The sequence below is a fragment of the Leptopilina heterotoma genome, unplaced genomic scaffold, assembly GCF_015476425.1.
Source record: "Leptopilina heterotoma isolate Lh14 unplaced genomic scaffold, ASM1547642v1 Lhet_68, whole genome shotgun sequence".
Classification (NCBI taxonomy): domain Eukaryota; kingdom Metazoa; phylum Arthropoda; class Insecta; order Hymenoptera; family Figitidae; genus Leptopilina; species Leptopilina heterotoma.
Window position 1 is genome coordinate 2,490,342 of NW_025111157.1, and position 15,724 is coordinate 2,506,065.

At 24.5% G+C, this 15,724-nt stretch overlaps 2 protein-coding genes across 4 annotated transcripts; both read left to right on the forward strand.

Moving 5' to 3' along the window:
- Positions 1 to 740: 740 nt before the first annotated feature.
- Positions 741 to 7,538, forward strand: LOC122510177. Of its 2 annotated transcripts, XM_043624636.1 has the most exons (4): positions 741 to 1,149; positions 1,262 to 1,428; positions 2,785 to 2,839; positions 5,237 to 7,538. In XM_043624636.1, the coding sequence occupies exons 2-4, from the start codon at positions 1,289 to 1,291 to the stop codon at positions 6,356 to 6,358; spliced, it is 1,317 nt and encodes a 438-aa protein (XP_043480571.1). In that variant the 5' UTR covers positions 741 to 1,149; positions 1,262 to 1,288; the 3' UTR covers positions 6,359 to 7,538. The 2 variants fall into 2 exon arrangements, with proteins under 2 accessions (XP_043480571.1, XP_043480572.1); XM_043624637.1 differs by lacking the exon at positions 741 to 1,149 and having other exon boundaries at positions 1,156 to 1,428.
- Positions 7,539 to 8,223: 685 nt separating this feature from the next.
- LOC122510246 (rab GTPase-binding effector protein 1) lies at positions 8,224 to 15,510 on the forward strand. 2 transcript variants are annotated; one of them, XM_043624741.1, is made up of 8 exons: positions 8,224 to 8,617; positions 8,804 to 8,911; positions 9,147 to 9,577; positions 10,536 to 11,035; positions 11,250 to 11,531; positions 11,736 to 11,955; positions 14,601 to 14,711; positions 14,916 to 15,510. In XM_043624741.1, exons 1-8 carry the CDS (start codon positions 8,566 to 8,568, stop codon positions 15,081 to 15,083), a joined length of 1,872 nt encoding a protein of 623 aa, XP_043480676.1. In that variant the 5' UTR covers positions 8,224 to 8,565; the 3' UTR covers positions 15,084 to 15,510. The 2 variants fall into 2 exon arrangements, with proteins under 2 accessions (XP_043480676.1, XP_043480674.1); XM_043624739.1 differs by having other exon boundaries at positions 8,225 to 8,617; positions 9,147 to 9,589.
- The last annotated feature ends 214 nt before the right edge of the window (positions 15,511 to 15,724 follow it).

Consider the following 15,724-nt stretch of genomic DNA (forward strand, 5'->3'; position numbering starts at 1 on the left):
TTTGTAACTAGGCCATGAGTGTGAGAGAGATACAGATATATGTTTGCTTTATTTGCACTCATTGCCTAGTTACAAAACGCAACGCAAAACGGTACCATGGGACTCCAGCCTAAAGGTGCAATCCCACTGTGGACTGTGAGAGCCGAATTATATTTTTTTTTATGCAAAACCGATATTCGGAATCGGTTGCATCTTCCTTATAAAGTTTAAACAATTATAATGAAAAAAATTAGGTTATGTTAAAGGCTAAAGCACAATAAATTCGCGAACGAGATGCATGAGATAGAAAAGGACATAAAGATATCTCTGTCCTTTTCTAACTCGTTCGCGAAGCACCTTTAAATTTAATATTCGAATAAAGGCGCTTGCACACTTCCAAAATTTTGGGCGAGCAGCGAATTTTCATGGCCTTGAAACTCACATTACTAAATATGATTGGCTCTACAAAAAGCTGCGAGAAAATGTACTTTTGTCAGAGCCAATCATATTTAGTAATGTGCATTTCAAGGTCGTGAAAATTCGCTGCTCGTCTAAAAATTTGGAAGTGTGCAAGCGCCTTAATAATGAAAATAAATTCGTAAAGTTAGCGATTTTACAATTGTGAATTCGACGTAATAGTCATTATGCTCTTTTCATTTTGAGACAAATGTATGCATCCTCTCCCCCTCCTGAAATACGACACTTGTCCAGTTGTAAACTAACCTTTAGAGCTATGAACGTAGCTTAAAAATGCTGCTCTTGTTGATTGTCGTCTTATTCGTTTCATGGTCATTGTGCATAGCAGTAAATCTATCGGTATAATTAATTATTTGTAGATTACGTAAATTTATTCAATTTATAAAAACTCATCTAAAACTTTGCAGTGAAACCTTAGTATCACAACAAATACTTTATATAACAGTATTTGTATACAGATATAATAGAAATTTTGAGCGTGCGTGTTTGTATTTGGTCGATGAACAGCGGCATTTTTCATGGCGTCGGTGTTGATAAAAGCGTAGAATTCTTTCGTGAATCAAATCAGTTTTGATGTGCTTGTTTTCGAAAAAAAAAGTTTTATTCTCATCAATCGTTAATAAAGTTATGATTTTTTATCTACTTTAAGAAAAAGCCATTGTATATTTTCTTCAAGAAGGAATTAATAGCAAGGTACAAATCAATTATTTTGCCGCATCCATCGCATTTTTAGCTAACATTTGCATTTTTTACTAACCGATTTTGAAAAAAAGAGAATAAAAAAATATAAATATTATTCAATAAGTTTTTAAAGTTTTGTAATCTACATCGTATGCGTGCAATGGGTAAAACGCCAAAGAAGGTTGCCCCTGGAGGCGATGAGAGCGATGTGCAGGTTCGAAGGTTAAAAGCGACAAATGTATCTTCAAATTCAAGCGAGGACGGAGAGTGTGAATCCGAGATACCGACCAGGTTTGTAATTTACTTAGTCTAATGAGTCTGTTCGTAAAAAAGCCTAATTCAGTTTTGCCTCAAGTTATTTTAGAATTTTTATTAAAATTTCAACCACAAATTTCCTTAGAATAGGGTTGCTGCTCAAATTTTCATTGGAAAAAAATAATTTCTTTGAAAGGGAATAAAACTTACAAATTATTTTTTACACGCATTTTTCAAAGTTCAAAATTTGTTTTCTATGATTAGGCATATCTATGAATCTTTTTTATCAAAGATAAAATTTTGTCTCGAATTAAAAACTAAATGGTTGTGGCAATCCTAATTTAATTTTAATTGTTTTATTTTTATAAAAGACATTTTAGAAAAATGTTCAATTACGTAACAGTCGATTTTTTATCTTTAAATTTAGACATAATGGTCTTTTCGGGATCTTTGATTTTTTAATAGGATCGACTTAAAAAAATTTCTTAAATTTGATATTATAATTACTTTAATACAATTGTAATTTAGGCTAAAACTGACTCATTGACTAAACCTGTCAGCAATGAGAGAAATATAAGAATTTCAATTTTTGTTCAAAAGAAAAAAATTTTATTTAAAAAGTAGATTTTTATTTGATTTAGAAAATAGAACAGGGTTGCCACGCAACTTGGAAACCTGGAAATGTCAAGGAATATTTGAAAATCTTAATTCTTACGGAAAAATTATAATGACTAAATATTTTTTTTTTATTTAAAAAAGATAAATATAACAATGCGGAATACAGTATTATATGAAAGTTCCACGTATTTGTAAAAATTTATTGAAATTATTTAATTTTGTAAAATATAAATGTAATTTTAAAAACCTGGAAAAATTCCGTTTTTTAACTTGAAAAACTTGTAAAAGTCAGGGAATTTGAAATGAGCAAAAGCGTGGCAACCCTGTAGAAGTATTTAATAAAATATATCTAAGCTTATTCGATAGATTTGAGGAATTATTTCAATTCAAAATTATATTTTTTATTAATTGAGCAAAATTGGGATAAATTATTTTTTTTTTGAAAAATATTTTATTTTTTTTAATATTCTGTTTGTGAATAGAAATCTTCTCAAGTGTTATTATAATTGTAGAGTACACGAGAAGATCTATTCAGAAACAAAAAAAACTGATTTTCTTTTTTTAATGAGTTAATTTTTATCTGAAATACATTTTTCTGCCTGTACTTTATGAAACCTCTCATCACCTCCAGTAAAAGTCGTTTATGAAGTATTAAATTGAAATCGAAATATTACTGGGATTGATAACTATTTCTATAGGCATTATTAGATCTTTTTTCTTTTCGAAAAATGTTTATTTCTACAAATTAAAATTATAATTTTTTCTTTGTTTTAGGCAAAAATTGAGTGGAGTTGATAAAGGAGGAAGTGTATCAAAAAAGGAATTTAAAGTAAATAGATTTTATTTTACATTTATTTGATTATTTGAAAATTTCAGGCATCACAGTAGGTCCCCTTTTCCTCTCTTGTCTCCTTCATTCAACAGAATGCAGACCTCAAGAAAAATAATTAATTAACATTCAAATGATTAAAATATTATTATCAATAGATTTTTCTATAAAAAATCAAAAATTCTAATAAAAAAACCTTCAATTTTTTCCATTTCTGACAATAATTCTTTTTTAAATAACTCAATTCTTGAAGAACTATCATAAAATTATAACTTTGAAATTATCTAATTATTTTGTTTATACTTTTCAAAATTAATTGAATTTTAAAACAGTTTCGTTTAAAATTTTCATAAACAGATGAACTTGAAAAGATTTTAATTTTAAATTTTATAAAATTTCAATTTTGAATGATTTTCATTAAAAATTCTAAAGAACTTAAATTTTTGCAAAAATGTTCAAAATTTAAATAATTCTATAATTAGCTAAATTTTGTTATATTTATATTAAATTAATTATTAAAAATAATGAATTTATCGAGGAATTTAAGTTAAAAATACTAAAAAAAAATTGAATGTTGAAGAAGTTTCAAATAATTGCAAAAATTCAATTATTTTAAAAAATAATAAAATTCTTCGTAGAAATCCAATTATATTAAAAAATTTAAAGAAATTCTCGTCAAAATTTCAATTCTCTTTATAAATAATCAAATTCTTCTTCGAAATTCAATTATTTTTAAATATTTTCATAAAATTCTTGGCAAATTTTAAATATTTTAATGAAATTCTTTGCAAAATTTCAATTATTTCCAAAAATTTTCCTAAATTCAATGATATTCAATATCTACTATTTTAATAAAATTTTCCAAAAGAATTCAATTAATTAGAAAAATATTTATTAAAATTCTTTGCAAACGTTTAATTATTTTTATAAATAATAAAATAATTTCAAAAGAATTCTATTATTTACAAATTTTTTTTTAATTTCTTCGCAATAATTTTATTATTTTTATAAATAATCAATCTCATCGCAGAATTTCAATTATTTTTAGTATAATTTTAATCAAATATCTCTAAAAATGTAATTATTTTAAAAAATTTTATTAAAATTCGTCAAATGAATTCAATTATTTAAAAATTTGTTGATAAAATTCTTTATGAGAATTCAATTTCAAGAGACGTTCAATTATTCAATAAATTATTTTATTTTGTATTTAAATAAATGAATTCTCATAGAATTTTTTAATAAAAATTAATTTAAAAATGACTTTTAGTTAAAATTTTAGATAGTAATTGAATATTAAAAGCATTTATAAGCGAGAATTGTTAGAAATAAATGAATTTTGAAAAAGTTTTAAATTGAAATCTTTGAAAATCTGAATTTTTCACATTTTTAACTAACAATTCTGTAGAATTAATTTTTTCAAAAAGTTTTATTGAAATTATTTGAAGTTTTTATTTTCAAATATATATTTAATTGAAGAATTTCCGAATAATCGATGAAATTTCGTAAAATTGAATTGTAAACAAATACATTTGAAAATTCTCAAAAATTTTTTTAAAATTATTGTAAATAATTGATTTAAATAAATGTTCTATTACATTTATTTACGAATTTCTTCAAATGTAACTTCTTTAAATAATTGATTTAAAGAAGAATTGTAGTTAAAAATTCGAGAAAATAATAATTGAATTGAAATGATGGAAATAATTTTGAAGAAGTTGGAGTAAAAATATTTTTTATAGTAGAAAATAATGATTTTATCATTCGGCCATCTTTAATTATTATAAAACATGAAGAAAGTGTTTTTTCATGTTTTATAATAATATTCTCATGAATTGTTGAATTTCAAAAAGATTTGAATTTGAATGTTTTGAAAATCTTAATTCCTAAGGAAAAATAATAATGATTAAATATTTTTTTAAAAAAGAAGTTATTGCTGTTTTCGAATAATTTTACAGTTAAATAAATTCATAAATAAATGTAATAGAACATTTTTTTGAGTATCTAATCATTTTTAGACTGAATCGCAGAATATTCTTTAGAGAAAAAGTCAAAATTTTGTCTTGAAATCAGGGAAATGTCAAGGAAGAACAAAATTAAATTTTTGTTGTAACTCTGATTAAAATTGCATCATTTTTAAAAAATTTTATGGAAGCTATATGATAAAAAATTCGAATTTGAAATTTTGAATTGAATTTGAATTCGAAATTTTGAATTGAATTTGAAATTTGAATTCTATATGCAAGTTGTATAAACAAATCAAGTTTTATCCCCTTTTTGTCCCGTTTTTGATTTTTGAATTCCCCTTTTCATGATGCCTGAAATTTACTAATTATACCTAATATTGTATTTTAATTTTCTAAAACTTTTTTTTTACAAATGATTTTTAATTTTTAGAGTAAATTGCCAGCACCGAAAGTTACAACTCGTTCCTTGCAGAGTGCAAAGAAATTGGACAAGGTTGTAAAAATGCAGTCTGAAGCAGAAGAAGCAAAATTGCAACAAAAAACTCCAAAAGAAGATGTTAAATCGAGATCTAAATCAAACGATCCCGAAGTTATTGTCGAACTTGTGACAGAAACCCCACAAACAAAAAAAACTTCAGACACCAATCAAGAGGACTCATCGACTCCAAAAATGGCTGAAAACGGATTTAAAGACGAAAATAAAAATGGACACAACGAAAATACCGATGTAGAACAATCTCCCGATTTTGAAGTCTCCCAAAATGGAAAACACGAAGATGATAATATGAAATTGATAGTAAGCGAGGATTTAGATGAGGTGAATAAAATCGATGACGTGAAAAAGGACCAAATTAAAGAATCTTCAACAGATGTCGAAACAAATATTGTCGAATCTACAACAACAGAAATACCCGATATGTCCGAGCAAACATCCGACATGAAAGATAAGGATAAATCCAACGAAACTGCAAATCAAGAGAATCCATGTGTATCCTACGATAGTTCCATAACGTTAAAGAATATTCAAATAAAACTCAACGATTGTCTAAAGGATAATTCGAAATCAGAAGAAAATCGCGAACAGAGCGTTGAAGCTGCATATAAAGATCTTTCATTTGGAAAGACATTGCGAACAATTTCCGGAAGACGTTCATTGAGCCGTCTACGACACGTGACTCTTCGTGAACACAACCGAATGTCACCGAATAATTCTCTATTCGTCAATACCTCGACAATGTCCCAAGACGACGATTTCAAAGTTCTTCGTCATCGTGCCGGTCTCTCGGACAGTGTCCTCAGTAATGGAACACCATCGGACAGAAAGAGAAAATTGTGCGCTGAAGAATCGAATACATCGAAAAAATTGAAAACCGATTCTGAAAGTAGTTTCTTCAATTCCTCCTTGGAATTACTCAAGAGTTTTCGCAGGCCTATTCAAGTTTCCACGCCCAACATCGAAGGCTACAAATTCCAAACGGATAAGCTTGACAAAGACAATGCGGCAGTAAATGATACTAAAAATGGAGACAACAAATGGTGTGCTCTTATGTAAAACGAGAAAGGAAGAAAATTACCAAATTCGGACAAAAAAAAAATTGTACGACCATAAAAAGGGTATTATACATTTTATTTGAAACACTAGATTTAAAAAATGAATCGCAAAGTTTTTTTATAATATTGGTAATGAAAATTATCTTATTTATATAGATATATCGAAAAAAATTATCGATACTCGTGATTCTTTACTTTAGGATTCTAATTTTGTTGGGAGAGATATTTCTTCGAAAGTATTATACTAAAAAAATATTTAGATATATTTTATCGATTGCGACTACTTAATTTTTTTTAAATTTCTGGTAGTGTTTGTTTGAACTACAACATTTTTACCCAAAATGGAATTTTACATTCTCTTCAATTTGTAAATTCGTCTAATTTGTAAATTCAGAAAATCCAGATAATTCAGATAATTCGGAAAATTTAGAATTCAAAGAAATTCGTTTCAGTAATATGTACATTCGTCTTTAATTTTATCAAATTGTTCTCTTCACTGTCTACTGAAAATTATTTCATTGTTCCATTTTACCATAGTGACGAAAATTAATTCTTCATGCTTCCTTTATGAAAAACTTTATTAAGAAAAAAAAACTACAACTCTAAATCTTAATTAATACGTATTATTATTTTTCTAATATAGAACACTGTTAAATCAAAGAAATTTTCACAATGTTGTTTTAAACTTTTTACATTGATAAATATTACCGTATCAATTATATGTATGCAATATTGTATTGAATATAAAAAGTGTACGCCTTTTGAAAATGTAATAGCGTATTTATAAATATATTTAAAAAGAAAAAAACAAATATCTACGTATTTACGCAAATTTTATATGATCGTTATATCATGATCATGATCAACAAATAATGTTTTGTATTTCTAATCTTACGTATAAAATAATTAATACTCAAAAATGTAAAATTAAATTGTGTTAGAAAATAACGAGAAAAGTCCGAAGTCATAAGAAGGTTTTTTACGTTTATATATTATTATTAAAGAAAATATTCCTAAAAAAATGTTTACTGGTTGGAGTAGAAAGTTGAATATTTTTTCTATTCATAGTTTTTTACAAGCTAATTGCAAAACTTGAAAATTTAAGAAGAAAATAAAAAAATTTGTATATATATATAAAAAATAAATAAGTTTATAATAAAAATAAAATGATACAAAGTTCTGTTGGCGAATTTTTTATTCTTGTTTCACAAATTTGTTGTTTTTTGTAAATTGTTTTAAAAATAATTGTATAAAATAATTAAATTGTTTTAAAGAATTTATTTCAATTTTTCTTGAAAATAATAGTTTTTTTTTAAATCACTTTTAATGAAAATTTTGAAAATAATTGAATTCTATGAAGAATTCAATTATTTTCAATAATTTAAAAAAAAAAATTTTTTTTTTAATTTTTTGGAAGAATTCAATTATTTACAAAAATATTGGAATTTTTTGCAGGAATTCAATTATTTTCAAATATTTTAATAAAATTGTTTGAAAGAAATCAATAAAATTTGAACTAGATTTTTTTCAAATAATTCAATTATTCTTTTAGATTTTAATAAATTCTTCTTAAAAATTCAATTATTTACGTGAATAATTCTTCGAAAGAATTCAATTATTAAAGATAAATAACAAAATTATTCCCAAAAATTCAATTATTTTCAGGGATTTCAATCAAAAATTTTTCAGGAATTCAATTATTTTCATAAATATAACAATATTCATCACAAGAATTCAATTATGTTTTTAAAAGTAATAAATTTTTTTCTTGGAAATTCAATTATTTTTTTAAAAAAGTTTTAAATTTTCCCGCTAAATGCTCAAAAGTAATTACATTTCCGGAAAATAACGATAGGTGGCGAAGAAGAGATGATTATTTAATTATCTTTAATTTAACTACAAAATTGTTAAACAAATTGCTCTTGTTTCGTATTTTAGTATATTCAAATACCAGTGATGAGAATAAATTCAAAAAATCAGACTTATCGTTTCGAATAAAAATTCCAATGAAAAACAATTAAAAGTTGAAAAGAAAAAATAAAAGCAAACAAGCGGCGCTGGCATCGAAAATTATTGTCGTTTCCCCTCTTCAACTCCCCGATCCATTGACTTTACTGTAGTCAATGTATAGGTAGACTATAATTTAACAATAAAATATCTAGAGTCTCTAGAGTTAACATTTTAAACGAAAAAAAAAATAATACAATAATGGATAACAGTTCCGAGGAAAGTCAAGGACTTCAAGAAGAAAATAAAACAGGTAGAGAAAAAATTTAAACAATTATAAACACTTGAATTTCATAATTCTTTTACTCCAAAAAAAAACTTGACAAAAACATTAAATCCTTTCCTAGGTAAATATAATGCTAATTGACTTATTCTTAGTCATCAATGAATAAAAATTTAACTTGAAAATACGATCAATTTATTTATAAATCTGTCGTAGATGACGTCCAGGCCAAGTTGCAAAACTTAGAGACAGAAAGCAAACATATGCAGGAACAGTTCAATATTCAAAGGGCAAAAATGAAAGAATTATTTCTTCAAAAAGAAGGTTTGTTTTTTGAAAAATAATTACTCTTTTTTAATTTCTTTCAATTTTTTTCTTTCTTATCCTTCAGGCAATTATAGATTTCGCCCTGTCAGGAATTTGTTACATAAAAACAATTACTGTACCTATAAAAGAACATTTTTTTTCCCTTATTTTATATTATCAAGACTGAAACTTCTTTCTTATATAAATAATCAAACTTTATAAAAATTAGAAAAGAGTAAATTTTTTTGTGCAGAGGAATTGAAGCAAAAGCAAGAAGAGTATCATTCAATGCAAAAGGAGAATGTGAAATTAAAAAATGAATTGGACGACGTGAAGAGTCAATTAACTGTCGTCGATTTAAAAACTCAAAATGACATACTTTTTGAAAAGCGTAAAGCTCAGGAAGAAATTGCTTCACTACAGCAAGTAATTAACGAAACTGTCGAGGAATCATCGTCCTCTTGTAAACATTTAGATAACGAAGTTCGAAAATTAAAGTCAGCAATTTTAAGACTGGAGGAAGAGAATTCTTCATTACGAATGCAAATACCAAGAGATCCACCGACCGATGGACCGATTTCATTGTCAACTGTCACAAAAACTCTAGCTAGAAAAGTAGTATCGCAATTGGGCGCTGATAACCTATCGTTAGGTTCTGATAATTTAGAGGAAAGCATGCGGAAGGTAAACAAATATGTACGTAAACTTGTGAATTCGAAATTTTTATTTATTTACGCTCTACTACATCTGAATTATTGTTTTCTCGCTTCTTTTTCTTCTTCAGGGTGTCTACAACACCTGGAAAATAGGGAAATTAAAAATGTCCTGGAAAACCAGGAAAAGTCAGGGAATTTTTTTTCATCATGACTTGAAATATTCTTGAACAATATTTTTAATGTCCACAATTAGGTTTACAAATTTTTAGTAAAAAAATAATAGAAGTAATTAATATTGCCTTTCCAATTTGCAATTCTATTCTATTCTGAAAAAATAATATGAACCACAGACATATAATCAAATAGAAAAAAATCTTCATGTTTTATAGTTATATAATAAAATTTAATTTATAGTTTTAAGTAAAATGTTTTCTTATTTGACTCGAACTGGTTAAATTTTTGTCAATAATTGGTCCGTAATTTTTCATTTTTGATCCGTAAAGTACGTATTTTTAAATACTGCTCGAGCCCTGGTAATTTTTTTAAAAATTTTCATTTTATATTCATAATTTATAACGTTGATAACATTTACAATGATTTAGAAGAAAACATCATTTTCTATTCAAACTTTTGTCTTAATAAAACTTTTACAATGTTTCCTGAACAAAAAGTTAGAAAAGAAAATTTTGTAAACGTAAAATATTGTTTTCTGAGTGAAAAACAGTTTTTTTTTCTTTAAACTTATAAATTTACTCATAAATTATGGAAATTTACCTGGAAATGTCAGTGAAATTTTTTTTCAGATTCGTTGTAGACACCCTGATTCTTTTTCTTCTTCTTCTACTAGAAAATAAAAATTACTCACTACTTATCTAAAATAGAAAACTCACTACTTATCTAAATTTCAAAAAAACTTATCTAAGCACTAAATTTTTTACTAATTTAAAAATACTAGTATCATTCTTTTTATTAAATTTACATGTCAGGCTCAAGAAGACGCAGAAGTATTACGTTCCCTGGTGGGACCATTGGAAGAAGAGATTAAAGCCTTAAAGGAAAAATTGCGAGCAACTGATGAGGAATTACAGAAATGTAAAGAATTGCCAATTTTAAAGCCAGCTCTTGAATCTGTATCAGGTTCTGAATCGGTTTGTAATATGTGTGTTAATTATGAGGCACAATTAGTGAGAATGCAGGAAGATGCCAAAAATTTCGATAAACAACTTCAAGAGTCCAATAGATTGTTGCAGTCGCAAAAAGACGATTTATTCAAGGAAGTTGAATTCAGAAAGGGAATGGAGGAAAAATGGAATGAGAAAAAGGAGGAGCATAAAATCAAAATGGAAGAACTTACCTTACGATTAGACGTCTCTCAGCAATCATTAAATGATTTAAAACAAGCCTACAATCAGACATTTGAAACGGTTAAGAAAGAATTGACCAAACTTGTTGTCGGAAGGGAAGAAGTTCAAAAGCATCTCGATGAGTAAGACACATTCGATTTTTAGATATTTACGTGTTCTAATAGCAAAATTGTATAAATTTTGATTTCTTTTAAGGAAAAGAATTTTTTGTTATAAATAGTAATTTTTATAGAAAATCTAATTTTGTTATAGAAAGAAATTTTCTCAAAAGGAATTTTGATGTAAAATCGAATTTTGTTATAGAAAGGAATTTTGTTATTAAATAAAAATAATTAGTTTGCAGAAAAGAAACGAATATTTGACCGGAAAACACAGCAAGCACTCGCAGGCCTTGCAAAATGAGAACATTAATATGCCAAACAGTGTTGAGGAATTACACGTAAGTTTATTGAGGATTAGAGAAGAATTAATTGTCGCAAAAGTTGCGCAAGAAGTTTCGCATGAGAATGAAGAGACCCTAAGATGTGAAGTGAATTTACTGCACGAACAAATGGATCAAGACACTCGACTCAAGGAACAACAGGAGGCTATTCTTCTCAGTGAGAATATGGAACTTAAGTAAGTCTTCGAAATTTTAATTATTTTCTAAAATTCATATCCTGGAAAATTTAATTGCTTAGCAATAAAAACAATAATAATAATAATAGCAAAAATTTATTTATTTATTTTATTTATTATTATTTATTTTTGAATAAATAAATAAATAAAAACAATAATAATAATAGCAAAAATAATAATAATAAATGAAAAATATTTCTGTAGAACTCAGCTTGAAACATGCAGCAGAGAATGTGAATCAAGCGCTGAAAAAGTACAAAGACTAGATCAAATAGAAAAAAGATTGGATGAAGTATTAAAGGAAAAGGAAAAATTAGAAACCACTGTTAATGAACTACGTCAAAGGTTGTCGAGTCTTCAACAAGATTTAGATACCAGCGAGGAAGTACAAAAGGATTTTGTTCGACTTTCTCAATCTCTTCAGGTATGGAATTTTTTTTTTCATTTTATTTGAAATAAATATTTAATTATTATTTTTACATGGGAATTGAAATTCATCAAAAGATTCAAATTCAAACCTTTTCGAAATTCAATAACTCATAAAAATATTATTTTTATTATAAAACATGAAGATATCCATCACTCCGAGTCTTCGACTCGAAGTGATCGATTTCTTCACGTTTTACGATGTTGTTTAAAAACATTTTCATCATTTCAATTCAGTTATTATTTTCTTGAATTTTTAACTAAAATTCTTCTTTAAATCAATTATTTTTAATTTGAAACCTTTTTAAAATTCAATTATTTCTTTAAACATTTTTAATATTCAATTATCTAAAATTTTAAGCGAAATTCATTTTTAAATCAGTTTTTATTAGAAAATTCTACGAGAATTCCATTATTTAAATACAAAAATAAATAAGTTATTGCATAATTAAACGTCCCTTAAAATTGAATTCTCCAAAAGAATTTTATCAAGAAATTTTTAAATAATTGATTTTATCAACAAATTTTAATAAAATTTTTAAGAATAATTACATTTTTCGAAAAATTCGTCGATTAAAATTGTATTAAAAATAATTGAAATTCTGCGATGAGTTTCTAAATTTATTAAATTATTGAGAAGAAATTTATAAAAAATTTATAAATAATTGAATTCTTTTGGAAAATTTTTTAAAATAATAATAATAATAATAATAATAATAATAAATAATAATACCGAAATTTTGCCAAGAATTTGATTAAAATTTTTGAAAGTAATTGAATTTCGGAGAAGTATTTTATTATTTATAAAGATAAATGAAATTTTGACGAGAATTTTATTAGAATTTTTAAGAATAATTGAATTTTGCAGAAGAATTTCATTATTCATAAAGATAATTGAAATTGTTCTGAGAATTTTTTTAAAAATTTTAAATATGATTGAATGTAGAGGAAATTATTTTTAAAATATTAAAAATTTTACAAGAAAATTATTAATATTTTTGAAAGTAATTGAATTTTAGAGAAGAATTTTTTTTATCTTATAAAGATAATTGAAATTTTGACGAGAATTTTACAATTTAGAAAAATAATTGAATTGTTTCGAAGAATTTTATCAGAATTTGTTGAAAATAATTGAATTTCAATAATATTTTTAAAAATGATTTTATTCTTTTGAGAAATTTTATTAAAATTGTATTGAAAATAATTGTATGCCTAAAAAAACCATTTTATTATTTATGAAAATAATTGAATTCCTTTGAAGAATTTTAATATTTATGTTAATATTTTAATTCTTGAGAAGAATTTTCTTATTTAGGAAAATGATTTAAATTCTTGCCAAAAATTTTACAATTCATAAAAATAATTTAATTGCTTCGAAGAATTTTATCTGAATTTTTGAAAATAATTGAAATCTTTTAAGGAATTTTATTAAAAATTTTGAAAATTATGATTTTTTTAAAAAGAATTTCATCAAAATTGTCAATAATAACTGATTTCATATTAAAATTCTTGAAAATAATTGAATTTAAATAATATTTTTGAAAATAATTGAATTTCAGAGACAAATTTTTTTTTCTATAAAGATAATTGAAATTTTGACGAGAATTTTAAAAAAATTTTAAATAATTGAATTCTTTTTTCGAATTTTCATAAAATATTTAAAAATAATTACATTTTTCGAGAAATTCGATTAAAATTGTATTAAAAATAATTGAAACTCTGCGATGAGTTTTATTATTTATGAAATTAATTGAAATTCTGCCATGATTTTTATTATTTATGAAAATAATAATTGAATCTTTATAAAAAAATTTATTAAATTTATGAAAATAATTGACTTATTGCGAAGAAATTTATAAACAATTTGTAAATAATTGAATTTCTATGAAATTTTTATTATTTATTATAATAATTAAATGTTTGCGTAGAATTTTATTAAAATTTAGTTAAATATTTGAATTATGTTGGAAAATTTTATTGCAATAGTAGTTATTAAAAATCATTGAATTCAGGAAAATTTTATGAAAATAATTGAATTTCCGAGAAGAATTTTATTATATATAAAGATAATTGAAATTTTGACGAGAATTTTTGTAAATTTTTAAACATAATTGAATTTATGCGAAGAATTTTATTATTTTCGAAAATAATTGAATTTTTGCAATCATTTGTAACTTCTTCAAAATTAAATTCTTTTTTGTGTTTTTAACTAAATTTCTTCTAGAAATCCATTAGTTTTAATAATTAATTAAATATATATTAAAAAATTGAACTAATTTTAGAAGAATTTGAATTATTAAAATTTTTCAAAAATCTAAGTTCTTTAAAATTTTTTAATTAAATTCATTGAAAATTGGAATTTTATAAAATTTAAAATTCAAACTTTTTGAATTTCATCTATTTATGAAAATTGTAAACGCAACTCTTTTAAAATTGAATTAGTTTCGAGCATTTAAGTAAAATTATTCGTTAAATAATTTATGAGTAATAATTTTTATAATAATAATTAAAAACTTTAATATTTAAAAAAATTAGTTAAATAATTTCTGATATTTAAATAAAAAATGTATTCTTAATTCAAAATTTATATTTTAAAAATATATTTTAAGGAGTAATTTAAAAAAAAAGATTCAATACTTGCAGATTCAACTAGAAAAGATAAGAGAAGGAAACATTGAAGTCAGGTGGCAACATGACGAAGATGTCGAGGAATGTCCAAGTTGTCATATAGCTTTTTCGGGCACCAAGAAGAAGGTATTTCCTCGTTGAATGTCTTTTCAGATTCTCAAATAAAACTCGATTACTTTCTCACTTTAAAAAAAGAGTGAAAAAGAATTAAATAAAAATTAAACAGAAAAAAAATAAAATTGAAATTAAGTAGAAATTAAACAGAAAAATAATTAAATACCTACGAATTAAGTAGAAATTAAATAGTTAAATAATTTTTTCTTTTCACAGGTACATTGTAGACATTGCGGACACATATTCTGTCAATCTTGTTTGAAACATCAAGTTCTCAGTGGACCAAAACGAAGACCATCTCGAGTGTGTATGGTGTGTCACACACTATTAGTTCGTGACACTGCTCCATACTTTAGCAGAGAACCGCCACATACACCAGACTAATAAAATATTTTCAAAAAAAAAAAAATTAATAAATAAATAAAAAATTAATGAATAATGAAGACAGTAATAGTGAGACGTGCAATATCAAAGTGATACAATGATTGTGAGCCACACTAAATTCAGACTTTAGTTCTAAATAGTACGCGATGGCGCAATTCTTTTTAATCGAGCAAAGATCGATCGATTAGTCAAACTTGCAGCAGAGAGAAAAATATATTTTAAATGCTTCACGCCCTCTTTTTTAATTCAAAAAAAAAAATAAACTATCGAATGAAACTTTGAATTTCGCTTGAGATCGCGTACCTTGTGAGATTCCTAGGAACTTCTCAAAATAAAAACAAAGCTAGAAAAAAATTTCTGTAAATATAAAATTGTGTACAACTTAATATTTCCTGTAATTTAAAATGATTAAAGCATCAGTAAAACAGTTTTAATGCATTATTCAATTAAAAATCAAAAATTGAAACAACTTAAATCAAAATTATAGTAAAAAGTTTCAAGTAAAATTGTTAATTGTTAATTGATTTAACTAAGGTTAGAATTCGAATTGATATTATATTAAATTAAAAAATAATTTTCAACTAAATAATAAAATATTAAATAACATTGAATTTAAATTAAAAATATAAATTTTAAATTGG

Coding starts and splice junctions, on each gene's coding strand:
- LOC122510177 (XM_043624636.1), top strand. CDS start 1,289: ATGCGTGCAATGGGTAAAACGCCAAAGAAGGTTGCCCCTGGAGGCGAT. Junction 1,429..2,784: donor GAATCCGAGATACCGACCAG/GTTTGTAATTTA, acceptor TCTTTGTTTTAG/GCAAAAATTGAGTGGAGTTG. Junction 2,840..5,236: donor TATCAAAAAAGGAATTTAAA/GTAAATAGATTT, acceptor TTTAATTTTTAG/AGTAAATTGCCAGCACCGAA.
- LOC122510246 (XM_043624739.1), top strand. CDS start 8,566: ATGGATAACAGTTCCGAGGAAAGTCAAGGACTTCAAGAAGAAAATAAA. Junction 11,036..11,249: donor GTTCAAAAGCATCTCGATGA/GTAAGACACATT, acceptor AAAAATAATTAG/TTTGCAGAAAAGAAACGAAT. Junction 14,712..14,915: donor TTTCGGGCACCAAGAAGAAG/GTATTTCCTCGT, acceptor TTCTTTTCACAG/GTACATTGTAGACATTGCGG.